General features: G+C 44.0%; 1 protein-coding gene across 1 annotated transcript in view; it reads right to left on the bottom strand.

Moving 5' to 3' along the window:
* TM9SF3 (transmembrane 9 superfamily member 3) overlaps positions 1 to 15,049 on the bottom strand; it is a 61,930-nt gene extending 46,881 nt beyond the window's left edge. Inside the window, exons 1-2 of the mRNA XM_056120370.1 lie at positions 14,743 to 15,049; positions 234 to 429 (exon numbers count right to left, since the gene is read on the bottom strand). Coding sequence (XP_055976345.1) covers positions 234 to 429; positions 14,743 to 14,850 — 304 coding nt within the window. The 5' untranslated portion in view covers positions 14,851 to 15,049. The remainder of the gene's footprint in view (positions 1 to 233; positions 430 to 14,742) is intronic.
* Positions 15,050 to 16,763: the final 1,714 nt, after the last annotated feature.

Consider the following 16,763-nt stretch of genomic DNA (forward strand, 5'->3'; position numbering starts at 1 on the left):
TTTCTCTAAGACAATTAGCAGTTATCTGAAAATTTTTGCCTCCAGTTCTCACAGAGAACACTACTTCAAATAAGGGGTAGATGGCCAAGGACTCTAGTAAACATCCTCCTTTGTACATCCAGAACAGTTCCTCATATAAGGAAAGGCCCCAATTAGAAGTTAATAGTACCCAAGCTAAGAAACTCCAGTATATAATCTAAATTGCGTTACCAAGACTAATAAGGGTTACTTACCTTTGAATTTAATATCCAGACCACTAAATTCCAATTCAACTCCCTGAAGTGCTTCTCCCAAAGTTTCATGGTAATGACTGATACTTTTTTTTGACCCCACACAGAATGGAAGTGAAAAGTACTTGTATGTCTCTTGGCGATTATGGTAAGGCCCAACAGTATTCATCCATAAGACAACTTCTTCTTTATCTTGATACTGGGGAGGAAAAGAAAACAAGATTATTAATTACTGTATTTATTTTTGCAGTGCCAGTGATGAAACCTAGAGCCTCATCCATGCAAGGCAACCTCTACCAGAGTTAAAGCCTATCAATAAGAACATTCCTCTATCATTAAATTTAGAGGTATATTTGCTATTTGTTCTAAACAAAAGTAAACCTATTGCGAAGGTATAAAATAAATTACTGCAACTTTATTTTAATCTGATGATTAAGTACTTGTCTTGCATTTAGCTGGCCCCAGTCAGATTCTAAGCATCTGTTCTCTTGAGCACAGAGCAAGAAACTGTCACCGAACATCACAGCCTATGGCTCAAAATAAAAAGTGCCATAACTCCCAGTAAGCAGCATAGCCAGGAAGTGTGATTCCGGCTAGCACATGTATGAGCAGTGTGGTCACCCTGGTAAGCAACACCAGAATGCATACAAAAGGACTACAACTGACTGATATGACCCTCAGAAACGTGCAAGCGCCTCGACCGAGTGTTTATATAACCTTCCTCATCACAAAAACAACAAAGGCAAGAAAAAAACTGTGGGGGCGTGGAAGAGAAGATAAAAAACATTAAAAGAAAACATTTATTATACTAAGATTTATACCACCGATTGGTAAACCTAGAACCAATATAATTCACCAAGCTAATATTGACAAGGAGAAAACAAACTCAATTAACAGACCAGAACCTCATATTAAACATTTAATTCCAAAGATCTAACACTACCAAAAAAGCACAAATAAAATTCTATGTCCCTTCTAATCTTTTCCAAGGTAACAGGCCACAGAATTAGAAATGACAAAACAAAAAAAAGAAAGCGACACTATGAAACCTCCACAGTTCATTCAAGCCATTATTTCATCTTTCCCTTACCAGATAAAAACAAATATTGTATGTAAAGTATTTTGAAGAAGAATGGCTCCAATGGCTCTGCCATACATATGGTTATCAGTAATACTTATTGTATATCTGATTTTACATATATATCCTACTTTATATACACATGAATATCGAAAACATTTATAGTATCAATGAATACTACATGTAGATCTGTGAAATGTGGTCCATACCTGTAAAATTTTTTGTTGGTTTGTTTTTCCTTTCTGGGTCACACCCGGCGATGTGCAGGGGTTACTCCTGGCTCATGCACTCAGGAATCACTCCTGGCAGTGCTCAGGGGACCATATGGGATGCTGGGAATTGAACCCAGGTTGGCCGCATGCAAGGCAAATGCCCTACCCGCTGTGCTATCGCTCCAGCCCCCATACCTGTACATTTTAACTTGCAAGTACCTTTGGAAGGTGACTTCACCTTTTCAAGGTAAAACTGGGGGAACTCCCCAAAAATTCTTAAGTTTAGAATTTTAATGATTCCATGAGAAGTGAATCAAAGTAATTTTAAAACTACTAACTCTAATTTGTCATGTAAATCAAGGACAACATAGGATGCAATGCAAAAGTATAAAAGGTAAGTCACTGAAGACTTACTAAGAAGCTATTAAGTGCGAATAATTGTGCTGTAATTGAAGACACCTTTACATTTTTGTGTATGTGGTGGTGGCTTTTTGGTTGTTGTTGTTGTTGTTTTTAGGCTACACCTTGTGGAGCTCACTACTCAAGGATCACTCCAGAGGTGGCCAGGGAAAGCTATGTAATGTCAGGGACCAAACAGGATGACTGCAAATGAATCAAGTATACTAACCTCTCTTGGCCATGACAGTACATTCGTTTATTTATTAAATCTACAGTTGATTTTATTTTTTATTTACTTATTTAAAAAAAATTTTAAGCTCTTTGGGTTACACCCAGCGATGCTCAGGGGTTACTCCTGCTGGTTCTGCACCCAGGAATTACTTCTGGCAGTGCTCAGGGGACCATATAGAATGCCGAGGATTGAACCTGGGTTGGCTGCCTGCAAGGCAAATGCCGCACCTGCTGTACTATCGGATCCAGCCCCCTGACGGTACATTCTTAAACAAGACTTATTCTCTGCGCTACTGGTCTTTAGAGTTTTCTAAAGGGAAAGGTAGTTACTGAGGGGCCAGAGCGAAAATATAGTGGGTATGGCATTTGTCTTCGTATGCTGCAAACCTGGTTTTGATCCCCAGCATACCATATGGTCCTGAGTACTGCCAGGAAAGATTCCTGAGTGCAGAGCCAGGACTAAGCCCTGAACACTGCTGGGTATGACCCCCAAACAAAAAACAAAACAAATAAAAGTTACCAAACAAGCAATAATAAAATAGGATGCTAGGGAGCATCTAACAGAGGAAAGGATTCAACTAGCTCAAATACCAAATCCTTACCTTCAATTCTCTATTAAAAATAAACAGAAAATTTCAGGTACATGAGTTTTTCTGGCTGAAACATGGGGCCTTCTTGGAATGGGATGGGCAACCTCCTCCTACCTTCCCATATTTCCGGGAGCCCTGGCAGCCACACCCTTGCCCCAGTGTTGCTGCCATGTAAGCTCACCTATCAGCCTTGTTCCAGACATTCATAAATCTCAAGAGATATCAACTAGCTACAAAAATGTCCAGGACAATCTTGGGAGGAGGGCAAACCAGCTTCTGCCCTACCAAAGCCCCCACAGCTGCTCCCACCCCCCAAAGCTGTCACCATACCTCTCACGGGGCTGCCTAGCTGAAATATTCTGGATTTTCTAGAGGAACATCTCCAAACACTATATCCAGAAGTATTGTGTGAACTACGTTGGATAGGATGTAACATAGAAGCCGACTAATCTCTACTAACAAAAACATTAGCACAGAAGACTTAACTTGCAACAACAGCTTAGTAAGCCCTCAGACAAAGACTTAATGTCCCCATGGTGAGATACAACAATTTTCACAAACCTTCCTCTACTGAAATATTTTTCAATAATTCCATAAGCCATTTAGTGGTAACAAGCAATATAAAATAAATTACTGTGTGTGTGCTAAAGGGGCAGGCTTGAGAGTGGTTGGAAAAAATGGAGACATTGGGTATGAAGAATGAAGAAAGAAGAAGAAATGAAGAAAGGTAGCAGTGGTGTTGAAATTGGTGTTGGGATGTTGAATGACTAATAAATCACCATGAACAACGTCATAAACCACAGTGTTTAAATAAATTGATAAAAATAATAATTAAAAAATAAAAACACTTCCATGGCCTGAGTAATACTACGAGTAAGTAGGGCATTGGCCTTGCACATTGCCAATGCTGGGCTTGCTCCTTAGAAAACAAAATCATTTTCAAAGCGCAATTTCTGGTACTCTGACCAGGGCAGAGAAGCCCATCAAGTATGAGGCTACAAGTTCAATTCCTCAGTACCACCAGTATCCAGAGGATCTTTAGAGCTCTGCAGGGTTAGAACCCCTGAAGATTTAGAACCCCTTTCTCTCTGAAGAGAAAGGTAGTTTAAAAAGCAAGCAGCAAGCAGTTCTAGGACTAGAACACATGCTTTACCTGTTCAATCCCTGGTACCCGCCGTCAGGAGTGGTCCCTGTGTACTGCAGCCCAGAGTAACCCAAAAGCAGTTGGGCCCAGTATGAGGCCATGAATTTAAGTGATCCCTTGGTGCCATCACATGCACTGAGGCACCCGAGTCTGAGGAATAAGGGAGCAAAAGGCAGGGTAAGGATGGGAGTAAATATCTCACCTAAATCTCTCCTCCACTTGTTTTTTTAGTGATACTATTCTCTCAGACACAGAAACTCAAACCCCAATCCCTCTGCTCTGCAAAAATTACTGACTTGCATATTCCAACCCACAGCATTTTCCTCTTTCTTTTGATTCACACCATTACCACCCTAGAACTTAACTACAAGTAATCACCTCATCTTCACACATAACAAATGTTTAACAAATGAATCACTTTTCAAAATAAGGCATTTTATTCAGGTCAGCAAGGAAACATCATTTTTTAAAATATGAGACATTTACCAAGCATGATATGAGGTGTTTAGGAGATATAGATAAAACAGTGTCCTGTCCTGTCCTTTCCATTTGGGTGGTGGTTGGTTTTGGGGACACACCTAGAAGAGCTTGTGGACTATTCCTGGCTGTTTTCATCACCTTCCCCCCCTCCAAAGGGGGTGGGGAGAGTTTGGTCGCACTCAGGTTTTTTTTTCTTTTTGCCTTTTTGGAATCATACCCGGCGCTGTTCAGGGATTATTCCTGGCTCTGCACTTCGGAATGACTCTTAGCGATGCTCAGGGGACCAAATGGAATGACAGGGATGGAACCCAGGTTGGCTGTGTGCAAGGCAAACGCCCTCTCCACTGTGCTATTGCTCCGGCCCCCTGGCTGTTTTCAAGGGTCATCCCTGGAGGGGTTCAGGGAACCACACAGTCCAAGAGACTGAATTCAGTCCTCCTATATGCAAAAGCGTGTACGGTTCTCTGACCCATCTCTCTGGCCATTGTCCTTTGCTATAAGAAGCTCATAATCCAAGGGAGTCAGACAAGTAAATGATTAACAAGAAATAAGTATTATAATTAAAATAATACAGAGTTACTATAGCAGCAATAAAGGAATTACTAATTCTGCTTTGGCAGAAGAGTCAGGATAAGCAGTTTCACGTGAATTCAGGAAAAGTATAAATAATATGAAGGAATGACTCAAAGATCTGAATGTAGTCACAGACCATATGCATAACTACTCTTTTTATTTGGAGGCTAATAGGTATATCATCACTCTTCAATGCTCATCTCATACTACTAGTTAATTAAGAGCTATGGATTTGGATACAGCACACAAATTCTCAAAGCATGGCTCCAAACAAATCATTATTAACTGACCAGTGTTGGTAATCTGAATTGAAACCTGATCACTAAGCAGTAAGCTCTCTGTATAGGATAATGTACACAAAAGGTGTTTCTTAAACAACTCCAAAGAAAAACAAAAATTAAGTTGTCTAGTATCACAGCAAAAGCTTTCAAGTAGTTTCACATGCAATGATTGCAACAGTGAGTGTCCTTTTAGAGAAGAGGAACGCTGAATGAGGAAAATCTCTTAATGGGAACCTCAACATTAATCCTTGTTGGAATCTACTGAGATTTTCTTTTTTGGGGGTGGGGGAGCACTGAGGAGGTGACGAGGGGCACAGCAGGCAGAGATCAAGGCTTACTCCTGGCTCTGGACTCAGGGATCATTCCTGGAAGGCTCAGGGAACTATACGGGATATTGGGGATCAAAGTCAGGGTCAGTGGCATGCAAGGCAAGCATCTTACCCACTGTACTATCTCTCCAGTCCAGAAATGTTCTAAATGTAATTTGTGATAAGTATAAAACACTTTTCTATAGATCCTAATACCATATTTCTTTAAAAATAAACATTTGAACACAAACGGTTGCTAAAATAGGTCATTTGTTTATTTTATACAAGAACTGAATCACAGGACGAAAATGATTTGAGAGTTGCAATGTGAATTCACATTCTAAAGTCGTCCATTTTAAACATTCACAAAATCTTGAAGGGGCATTAGAATTGTGATGGCATGATACAAACTGTACTGAAAAGTACACCAGTTTGGTGTTTAGATTTGTTTGGGAAGAGAAGACAATAATCAGGAAAAAAATATGTACATAATAGATACTCTATATAGTCACACAAATATATGAATATATATAAACCTACATAAGCACAGAAAGGATAGGGTGAATACAGTAGCAAAATGTTTTTCATTTTCCTAGCTTGATATGCAAGCCTTGGTCAAATATAATGAAGTTAAATGATTATTTTTCATCACTATTCTCTAGAATAAGCATCTCAATATGCAGTCAGGATAAGTTATTTTTCAAGAGAGAAACTTTCTTAAGATATCTTGAAATTGGAAAATAGCCCCCCCCCCAAAAAAAAGACATCGCACAACACTGTAAGGAGGATTAAAAAAAAATCATTCCAAAGCATTCACAAAACTCAACAACAAAATCCAATGACCACATCCACAAATGAGGCAAGGAGATGAATAACACTTTCCCAAAGATGATATATGAATGGCCAACAGGCATATGAAAAAGTGCTCATCATCACTCATGATTACAAGGAAAATAAAACAACACTGGGATATCATCTCCTGCCAGTGAGAATGACATATATCAAAAAGTCTGGAAAAAGCCAGTGTTGGCGGCGTTGTGGTGAGAAAGGAACCCTTATCCGCTGTTAGTGGGAATGTCATCTGGTCCAGCATCTATGGAAAGCAATATGTAGATCTATCAAAAAAAGAAAAGAAAAAAATAGGAACAGGCTTCCCAAAAAACCGAGCAAGACCACTTCTTGGCATCTATGCCCTAAAACACAGAAACAGTAATTCAAAAGGGTATGCCCACCTATGGTTATCTAAGTGCTTAATATAATAGCCGAGATAAGAAAACAATTCAACTGCCCAACTTACATGAAGGGATCAAGACCTTGGGGTATGAGCCCAGAGAGATAGTACGGTGCGTATGGAGCTTGCATTGAATGCAGCTGACCTGGGTTCCATGCCTGGTATCCCATCTGGTTCCTCAAACCAGCCAGGAATGATTCAAGTACAGAGCCAGGGTAACCCCTGAGCACTTCTAGGTGTGGCCCAAAAACCAAAATAATAAATTGTGGTACATATACACAACGAAAAACTGTGCAGTTCAATTTGTCGTTAGGGGAAAAAAAGGGGGGACCCAATTTGTCCTGGCATTAACGGAATTAGTGGACATCATACTGAGTAAAGTCAGCCATAAAGATACAGATAGATCCAGAATGATTTCACTCATATGTATGGAATTACAGATATACAGCAAGGCAGCAATGAAGGGTCAAAGGAAACACAACAGGAGAACTGATTCACACAACTTAGTTGGGAGAGTGGAAGGGTTAAAAGGGAAGGCCTAATCATTAAGGTCCGGGACGGAGGGTGGGAGGTACACTGGTGACGAGTATAGTGTTGAAATTATGGGCATGAGAAACCATTACAACAGTATTGTCAATCACAGAATGCAACCAATTTTTAAAAAAGGAAAAAGAATTCTAATTTGTGGAGAAAAAAAAAATCTCCTTTCTCCAAAGCTGCTGAAAAGTCCCTGAGTGAGACCATTTCAAGGTCAAACATGAAAATTGCAAACAGGACCTCTGAGTGATCCATTCTAGGAGCTGTGCAAAGATGAATAAACATAAATATCACAAAATTACAACAAGAACAGAACAAAATTATCAGGTTGCTTGAACAGGAAGAGGGACACAGACAAAATTATTAAAAGTCTGTATGGCACTTTAAATTATGCCTTTTAGAACTGTGTATTAAAGCTCTGGATGAACTCTATTGGGACTCAACCCATTTTGGTGACAGCCAGGTAGGGTCTGCATGCACAAATAAACTGATGGTCATCCCTCTTATCTCTCCAAGTGCCAAATCTATTCCTTGATCAGATTTCTACAAAGAGTGTGATAGATTCAGATTCTTAACTAATCCCCTAGCAAAAAGTCTAATTCACTTCAAAATATTTCACAAAACTATGAAGCTTTCAAAATAGTTTCCCAGGAAAAACTGTAAGCTGACCAATGACACTGAGAAAGGTGGAGTCTTAACAACTCACCTACTGGGTGAAACTGGGTTCCCTGAGCAGGATGCCAGCAATGGCTTCATGAGGCCAGTCTCCTTGGGAGCCCAATGAGAAGAGGTCAGCTCAGACTACCTGCTCTGTGAACTGTATGAAATACTGAATTCCTTTTCCAGTTCTTAAGAAAGCTGCAGTTACATTCAACGTTGTCCACCTTCCCTCTCTGCCCAAGTGTTTACAGTATTTTCTTCCCTTCCTCTACTGTTCCCCTTTATTGCTTCTGCCTTTCCCCAAAATACCCTCCTTCCCACCTAGACAATTTGTATATTTATTCTTCAGAACTACTCAAATCCTCCTCTCCAAATCCTTAATCCTCAAGTAAAGCCTTAACTGAGCAATCCCATATATATATATATATATATATATATATATATACACACCTCAAGACTTTTTATAATCGTATCCTTAACTAGTAACACTTAATAAGTATATACCATGTGCCAGAGAGGGACCAATTTTTACAGAACATCTAATCCTCTGAAAACCTAGAAGGTAGTTCTATTTTCACCCATTATACAGCTTAAAATGAATCTGTATTAAATTAATACTCATTATCTAAAGAGAAAAAGCTAAATCAAAGGAATAGGAGAAAAGTACAACTATATAAAGCAACTAAAGGCAATACTGAATATTCCCATTTGAGCCTCTAATCTGCCCTAAAAACAAATTTCATGTCATTCAGTTTGTATCCTATTCTCAAAAGGAAGTCATGAATGTTGGGTCTCACTCTTTCCACCCTTCTCTTCCCTTTATTATTGTCAGCCTCAATATCAAGGGGTCACAAGCACAGGTGATGGCTTCTAGATTTGACACTTGCAGTACAAGGGCAGTGGTGCCAGAATCATGATGCGGGGCTGTAGCGGCTCATGTTTCCAGGGAATATGGTTCTACCACTTAGCCACATCCCCAGGCTCTCTCCTCTCACATAAACACTGTCCATGAATTTGAAAAAGGAAGAAACAGAAGAAGTTTCCCTCCTTGATAGAGATCATGAATTTTTCTCAGGACGAACACTGAGAAATTCTGCTGTACTCAGGTAAAACAAGACTAACGAAGTCAAATGGCTTTTTCGGTCTTATTTTACCTGACACAGACAAGTCAAGAACATAAACAGAGAAATGACAGGAGGTTCAGAACAGCCACCCGAATAGCATCATTTTCCTGTGAAGGAAAAAGTGTGCATATATAAAATATGAATTTGGGGAAGCAAAATCGAGGTCTTTAAAGGTTCCCAAAAAATCATAATTTCCAGGCCTTTTACTTAAACCCATCAGAATTCTACTACAAATAAAATTTCAGGTTTCTTTTTTTTGTTTGGATACTCTTGGGATGAGTGCTCTCTTCAAAGTAACTGTCTAAAATAAACTTTAGATGATCAGAGTACTGCTGAAAATAGGACAATTACAACATTTCTCTAGTCTATATTAGAATAGCCCAGCGGGTAGAGCATTTGCCTCGCACGCGGCCGACGTGGCCGTGGCTGACCTGGCCGACCCGGGTTCGGTTCCTCTGCCCCTCTCGGAGAGCCCGGCAAGCTACTGAAAGTATCTTGCCCACACGGCAAAGCCTGGCAAGCTCCCTGTGACATATTCGATATGACAAATACAGTAACAACAAGTCTCACAATGGAGACGTTACTGGGCCCGCCTGAGCAAATCGATGAACAACGGGAGGACAGTGCTACAGTGCTGCAGTGCATATTAGAATAGTAAATAATTTATTCACTTTATAAATCTTCAAATAAATTGTAAAAGCTACCATATTTCCAAATACAGGCTAAGACAAAAAGGTTACCATTTAAGTAAGGAAACAAAACCTTTCTGAACATCTGCACTTGTTTGTTCATTGCAGCACTCTTTACAATAGCCAGAAACTGGAAGAAACCTGAATGCCCAAGAACAGATGACTGGTTAAAGAAACTTTGGTACATCTACACAATGGAGTACTATGTAGCTGTTAGAAAAGATGAAGTCATGAAATTTACATACAAGTGGTACTACATGGAAAGTATCATGCTAAGGGAAATGACTCAGAAAGAGAGGGATAGACATAGAAAGATTGCATTCATCTGGGGAACATAAAGTAACAAAATAGGAGACTAACACCCAAGAATGGCCGAGATTAGTACCAGGAATTTTACTCCATGGCTTGGAGTCCAACCACACATGCTAGGGGAAAAGGGAGCTCAGCTAGAGAAGGGAGCACCAAATAAAGGGTGTTGGGAGGATCCTCCCAGGATGGGAGAAGCATGCTGAAAGTAGACTATAGAACAAACATGATTGTCACCCATTGCCTCTTTTGCAAACCATAACACCCAATAAGAGAGAGAGAACAAAAGGGAGTGCCCTGCCACAGAGGTAGGGTGGGATGGGGGGATGGGGGTGGGAGGGATACTGGGATCCGTGGTGGTGGGAAATGGGCACTGGTGGAGGGATGGGTATCTGATCATTGTATAACTGAAACCAAAGCACAAAAAATTGTAAATCTACAACTGTAAAAAAAAATAAAATAAAATAAAGGGGAAAAAAATAAAAAAATTTAAAAAAAAAAAACCTTTCTGAAATCACTCCTTGGTATATTTCTGGCAGAAGTAGAGTATCTTGGGCACAGCTTAGAGATCTTTCCAACATAACCTACCAGAGGAATAATGGGCCACAAAGGAAGGGGATTGTGATTTAAAATAGGGACCTGAAAGATAACAGACATTCCCATGAATAACCATCTTAATGGTCTGGAATGTTTTCACTATGCTTTATTTATACAACATATTACCCCCCCCCACACACACACACACGGCCCCCCTCCTTTTTTTTTCTTTTCAGTACCAGGGAATCAAACCCAGGACCTCACAAAAGCAAAGTAAGTATTCTACACTGAACTCTATCCCAGGCCTGCTGAGACCCCAAATTCTTATTCTTAGTAGCTCCCTCATTACTCAGATCATCCAACAAACACTGATTAAATATCACTTGCTGTGCCAAGCACAGAAGCCCTATGTAACAGACAAAAGAAAAAAAAATTTTTTTTGATTTTGTGAATTCGAGGAAACAGAATCCATAATAATTCAAGGCTACGGTACAAACTACAAAATGCTTTAAGAATGCAATGGGAATCTTGCTTGAGGAGACCCCCCCAAAATCTGTGTGCTTCCATTTCTTTCTTACCTTCCCTTCCCCTAAATAAAGTGTTTTACTGGGGGAGGGAGATTGTTGTGTCCTTGATTACAGTCTCATTTGGGAGTTATCACCTTTAGTGTTTCTATGGAAATTGTTCAAGACAGGTAGGAAAAACATGATCTAGGAAGTAAGCAAGATATCAGAAGCTCAAACTGTTTCAGTGGCTGGAAGCCAGTCACTGGCTCTCTAAAAGCCATTAAAAATAAAAATCAAAGCACTGGATTAAATTATATCAAATCTTTCTAGTTCTAAAATTCCTTGATTCTTAATTTGGAATCTTAATGGAGTCATTTCTTGGGAGAAATGGTAACTAAATGCTTAAAAAACAAATAGGCGCAAATCACACCCTATTATCTTTCACTTACTGAAAAGAGCATCGCTAATGACCCTTCACTTAACTATAGTCTGACCTTCATGTTCTTTTGTGAAATTTTTATTTCAAACACTATCCATAAACTAAGCGTGATTAAACTTTAAGAGAGTGTGTGTGTATATATGTTTATATATATATATCTGTCACTGTCCTACTGTTGTTCATCAATTTGCTCCAGGGGGCCCAGTAACATTATGAGACTTGTTACTGTGTTTGTCATATTGAATACGTCACGGGTAGTTTGCCAGGCTTTGCCGTGCGGGCGAGATACTCGGTAGTTTGCTGGGCTCTCAGAGGGGGAGGAGAAATCAAACTCCGGTCGGCTATGTCGGCCACGTGCAAGGCAAACGCCTTACCCGCTGTGCTATATATATAGTAGAAATCAAAAGTATATCTCCTTAGAGTATTTAGAGTTTGGAATTAATAAGCACTAAAGTACCAAGAGTCAAATATCAGCTGAATCCCAATTCTGTACCTAAACTAAGAAATGTCACTATTTCCAGGAGTTACAAAACTACATAAAGTAGCGGTTTCTTCTTAAAAGCAGCTATGTAATTTGTGAGGTGCAAAATAAAAATACGGGACACTTTGGTCAGAAATTCATAATTTCAAGGCGATATCAGCAAATCATTCAACCAAACAGGCCTTTTTGTGCGTGCACATGTTGTGCCACTGCATGGCCATTCAGCCCAAAATCTCTCCTTAGGAATGGCCCTTTATCAAGCTAGAAATATCCAGTTAAAAATACTATCAATAAAGACAACTACAATTTAATACCCACATGTTCTTCCTCTATTTTTAGAATAAAAGGATATAGACCTTATCCTACCAAAAAAAAAACCACATACAGACTTAATTTAGGTCGCCTGAGTTCAAGCCCTATCTTTACTGGCTCTGGCAACTTAATCCCTCTGGTGTTCTATTAAAGAAAAAAGGAAGAAAGCCCAACAACACCTACCAAATGGACACCTATAATGGACACCTATAATGGACAACAAAGACAGGGGAGAGCGAGAGCTCCTGGATCACAACGGCCATTCCCAAAATTGTCTTAAGTGAACAAATAACCCCATAAGTTAATGTTTAAAATGAGTTTATACATAGATTGCTACAAAAGCCCCATTAATTATCATCTCTGGAAAGACTTCACAGAAAGCTAATAAAGGGCAAACTTTAGTTTCTGAAAAATTTTTTTTAATAATTCAATTCACGAGTACTTACTAAACACCTACTTCAAAAGTTCTCTTGGCAATTTTTCTCCTTCCTATCATTCCTCCTTCACAGCTCCTTCAGCCCTTTTGGTGGGAAAACAATACACTGAATCTTTTCTGCTTTCAGTAGTTTTCTGGCTAAGGTGGATGCTCATGTTTACAGGAAACATGGAATGAGTATAGTGACTAATAGCAAAACACACACATGAATAATACCTATTTAAGTTTTCGATATACCTCACTGTAGTACTGCCTGAAACATTTTTTTAAAATGAATATTGATAAAAAGCCAGAGAGGGCAGAAGGATATGGACATAAAACAGATTCTAAATCTTGCTTTCATCTCCTACATACCATGTTACCTATCTCCAAAATAGGTATCAAATATTTGTATTACTGGCAGGAAAAAAAAATCACAATGCTTCTGGCAGCAGCATTCACTGAAATCCATAATACAACTTAAATCTGTGAATTATTCCGAGTCTTCACTTCCAACTTGTATAAACTTTTAATCGTGTTCCTTAACTTCTACGTCTCTATAAAATGCAAAACTTAAAAAAAAAAAAAAAAGCAGACCACGGCTCTTAAAACCCGGGAGCCTGAAATACAGTTGCAAGAGTTCTGAGCTTTACCTAATTTCCCCAAGTGTTCCCAAACTGGAAAAACAACCAGCAATAATCCCACTGATGAAAAGACACGGGGGGGGGGGGGGGGGGAGGTTGGGAAAGCCCACTGCCCGAAACAAAGAAACACGACATCTCAAACTTGGCGACAAGTCATCAGCTTGAAGAAAACGGCTCCTAACTCAACCCCCAAGGATGGCCAGCAACAGCCTCCTAAGACCACAGTCTCACACACGTGAACACAGAAAACCAGCCGCTGGACGGAGAGGGGTTCCCCCCACCCCCAAAAATAAATAAATAAACAAACAAAAACACATTGGAGGAGAGACATCAACGGTACCTACAGGTGACAGAGGAAAACTGTCCAAATTGTGTCACTGTGCATCTGGGCAGAGGAGAGCACAACACGGAGCCTGGGGGGTCCAGGGAAAAGTTCCATCCACTACAAATCCAAAACTTAAGCGAGCGTCTCGTGTGGGTGAGTGGCGGGGGGGGGGGGGGGCTGCTTCCACCCCACCCCTCTCCTGGGGGGTGGGGCGGGGAGTGGAGAGAGACCACCGCCCTCTCCCAAGCCTCCCCCGGGTCCCGCACACGCGTCTGAAACGGTCACTGGGTGTAAACAGAGTCTCGCCCGGCGCCCCCTAACACTGGCGCTGAGGCTGGGGGTGGGGGGGTGGGGGCCTGGCTGCACTTGGGTGGGGGAGCAAAACCAAACGCGCCCATCGCTTCCCGGGAACCCACAGGCCACCCCAACCCGAGACGGTACCCGGCCAGGGGGTGACGCCAGGACCCCGCGAGAGGAGGGGGCGGGCCCCGTCCGAAGAAAGGCCGCGGGGGGCCGGGCGCGTGCGGGTCCGGCGCCCGCACACGTGGCCCACGGGGGGGGGGGAGAGGGGAGGGACCCGCTGGCGACCCGGACCCGGGCGGGGGCGGGGGCAGCCCGGGGAGGCGGCTCGCAAAGTGGCTCTTTCCCGCGGAGCGTGGCCGGCGGCCCGTCGTGCCCCCTCCGCGACCTCCAGCGCCGCCGGCCCCCGCCAACCCCGCCAGCCGGCCGGCCCGAGCGAGGGCCGCAGTCCGCGGAAGGGGTTCGGCGCCATTTCGGTCCGGCCGGGGACCGTGGCCCCGGCACTCGCGGCGGCGGCGGCGGCGGCGGCGGCGGCAGCGCCGAGTCCCGTCCCGGCCGCGCACGGCGACGCCCGCTCCCGGCTCCCGGGGTTCCTGGCTCCGCCGCGGCCCAACCGGAAGGCGCCGTCCCAGGGCTGGCGGGGCCCGCCAGGCCGCGCCGGGCCTACCGAGCGGCCGAGCGGCCGACCGGCCGCGCGGGGCGCCGCTCACCGTGTGTTCGTGCTCGTCCGCCCGCGCCCGGGGCGGCAGCGCCAGCAGCAGCAGCCACAACGCGGCGGCCGCCGCCGCCACGCCGGGAGCGCCCGGCAGCGGCCTCATCCTCCGCGCTCCCACCGGCCCGGCGCCGCCGGCCCACCGACTCCTCCTCCGCCGCCGCGGCCGATTCGCATCCACGGGGCGCGCACTGACGCTCGGGGCCCGGGCCCAGCCGCTGGCTCCTCCGCGCCGCCGCCGCCGCCGACACCGCCCGCTCCCGATCCTCCCCCGCCCCCCGGCGCCTCCGCGGCCGCTTCCTCTGACTCAGCCACGTCATCCGGCCACCCCGGCACACGCCGGAAGTGCCGCGCGACGCGGGGCCGCAACCGCCGCCGGCGCCCCGCCCGGGAGCGGAGCGCGAGCCCGCGGCCTCCCCGGTTCGCCCCCCACCCCCCCACCCCCGGTCGCTGCCCGGACCCTGTCGCTCGGCCTTGGCCCCGGCCGTCGGAAGTGGTGTATGACCTTGCCCCCCCCCAAAGCTGACGTTTTCTTGGCTCCCTTTGCCTGGGCTCTGAATTGGGGTGATGGTGGGGATCAGGCCACAGAACCCGGCCCTGGCCCTGCCTTGCACGTATCCCGCACCCTTGGGATCCTGATGATGCGAGTCTGCCTGGACAGGGTGGGAGAAAGTGTTTTTTGAAGTCACAGGGTTTTTTTTAATCGCTTCCACCTTCCTCCCCCCACCCCCATTATGTCCAGATTCCTCCTTGTTCGGTGTATTTGTTTGTGGGTCTCGGGTTCACAGGCATAACCCCACCGAAAGCTAAGCTCCTCTCCTAAGCAGGCAGCTGTGCATGCCCCTGATTCTGGGTCGACAACAGCACGAGCGCAGATCGGAAAAGTTCTAAGTCAAAACCATATTTGGATTTGGTACCACTGCCATCCTGGAGCCAGAAGTCGGTGATTTGCAGTGGGATGGGTGCAGCCGTCAGCAGTCGAAGTTCTAGCATTTCTTCTCCTAGAAAGGACTCTAGGGTTTATTTTTCCGCCTCGCCACCCCCACCCCCACTGCCGGGAATGGCCCAGCTCCCTCGTGTTGTATGACAGGATCCCTGCCACCAACTTTGCCTCCCTGTTTATCCTCCCCCATAGGTGCCAGAAGTCTCTTTCTAAAAAGAATCCTGGTTATCTCACTTAATCACTTAATCACTTAACTTCCCGTTAGTCGTCGATTTGCTCGAGCGGGCGCCAGTAACGTCTCCATTTGTCCCTGTCGCGTGCTAGTGTAGCCCAATGGCATCTCTTCGCTCCGGGAACATGGAGGGCCTCAAACCGATCGTTCATGACCTTGACAAAGAAGTCTGACCATCTGGTAGGTGGGCGGCCACGCGGTCTCTTGACATCCCGTGGAATCCAATCAGTAACAGCTCTAGTCCAACGGTCGTCTTTAAATCTCATTACGTTACCAGCCCATCTGATTTTCGACACCTTGGCAAATGGGACAGCGTCCCTGATCCTTGATCGTCGACGGATGTCAGAACTCCGGATTCGTTCTCTCATTTGAGTGAAACGTGATATTCCAAGCAGAGCTCTTTCTATTCTTCTTTGGGAGACCTGAATAGCGTTCTCATCTTGTTTGCGTAGGGCCCAGGTCTCTGAGGCATATGTTAATGCAGGAAGAACAGTGGAATCAAAGAGATGTGCCCGGAGCTGGAGGTTCTTCGTCCTCTTAGCTATTTCTTCGACGTTCTTGAAGGCGTTCCAAGCCGCTCTCTTCCTCCTGCGCAGCTCGGGTGCCAGGTCATTTGTCATGTTGACCTCTCGACCTAGGTACACATAGCTGTTGCATTCGGAGATGGTCGTTCCATTGAGAGTGAATGGGGCGTCAGGAACAAGGCTGTTTCTCATAAACATTGTCTTCGTAAGATTCAGCTGTAGTCCTACCTTTCCACACTCACCGTCAAAGTCGGCCAGCATTTGTGCCGCTTGGCTGATGTTTTGTGTTATTAAAACAATGTCATCAGCAAAGCGGAGGT

The sequence above is a fragment of the Sorex fumeus genome, unplaced genomic scaffold (genome assembly GCF_029834395.1).
Source record: "Sorex fumeus unplaced genomic scaffold, SorFum_2.1 ptg000043l, whole genome shotgun sequence".
NCBI lineage: Eukaryota > Metazoa > Chordata > Mammalia > Eulipotyphla > Soricidae > Sorex > Sorex fumeus.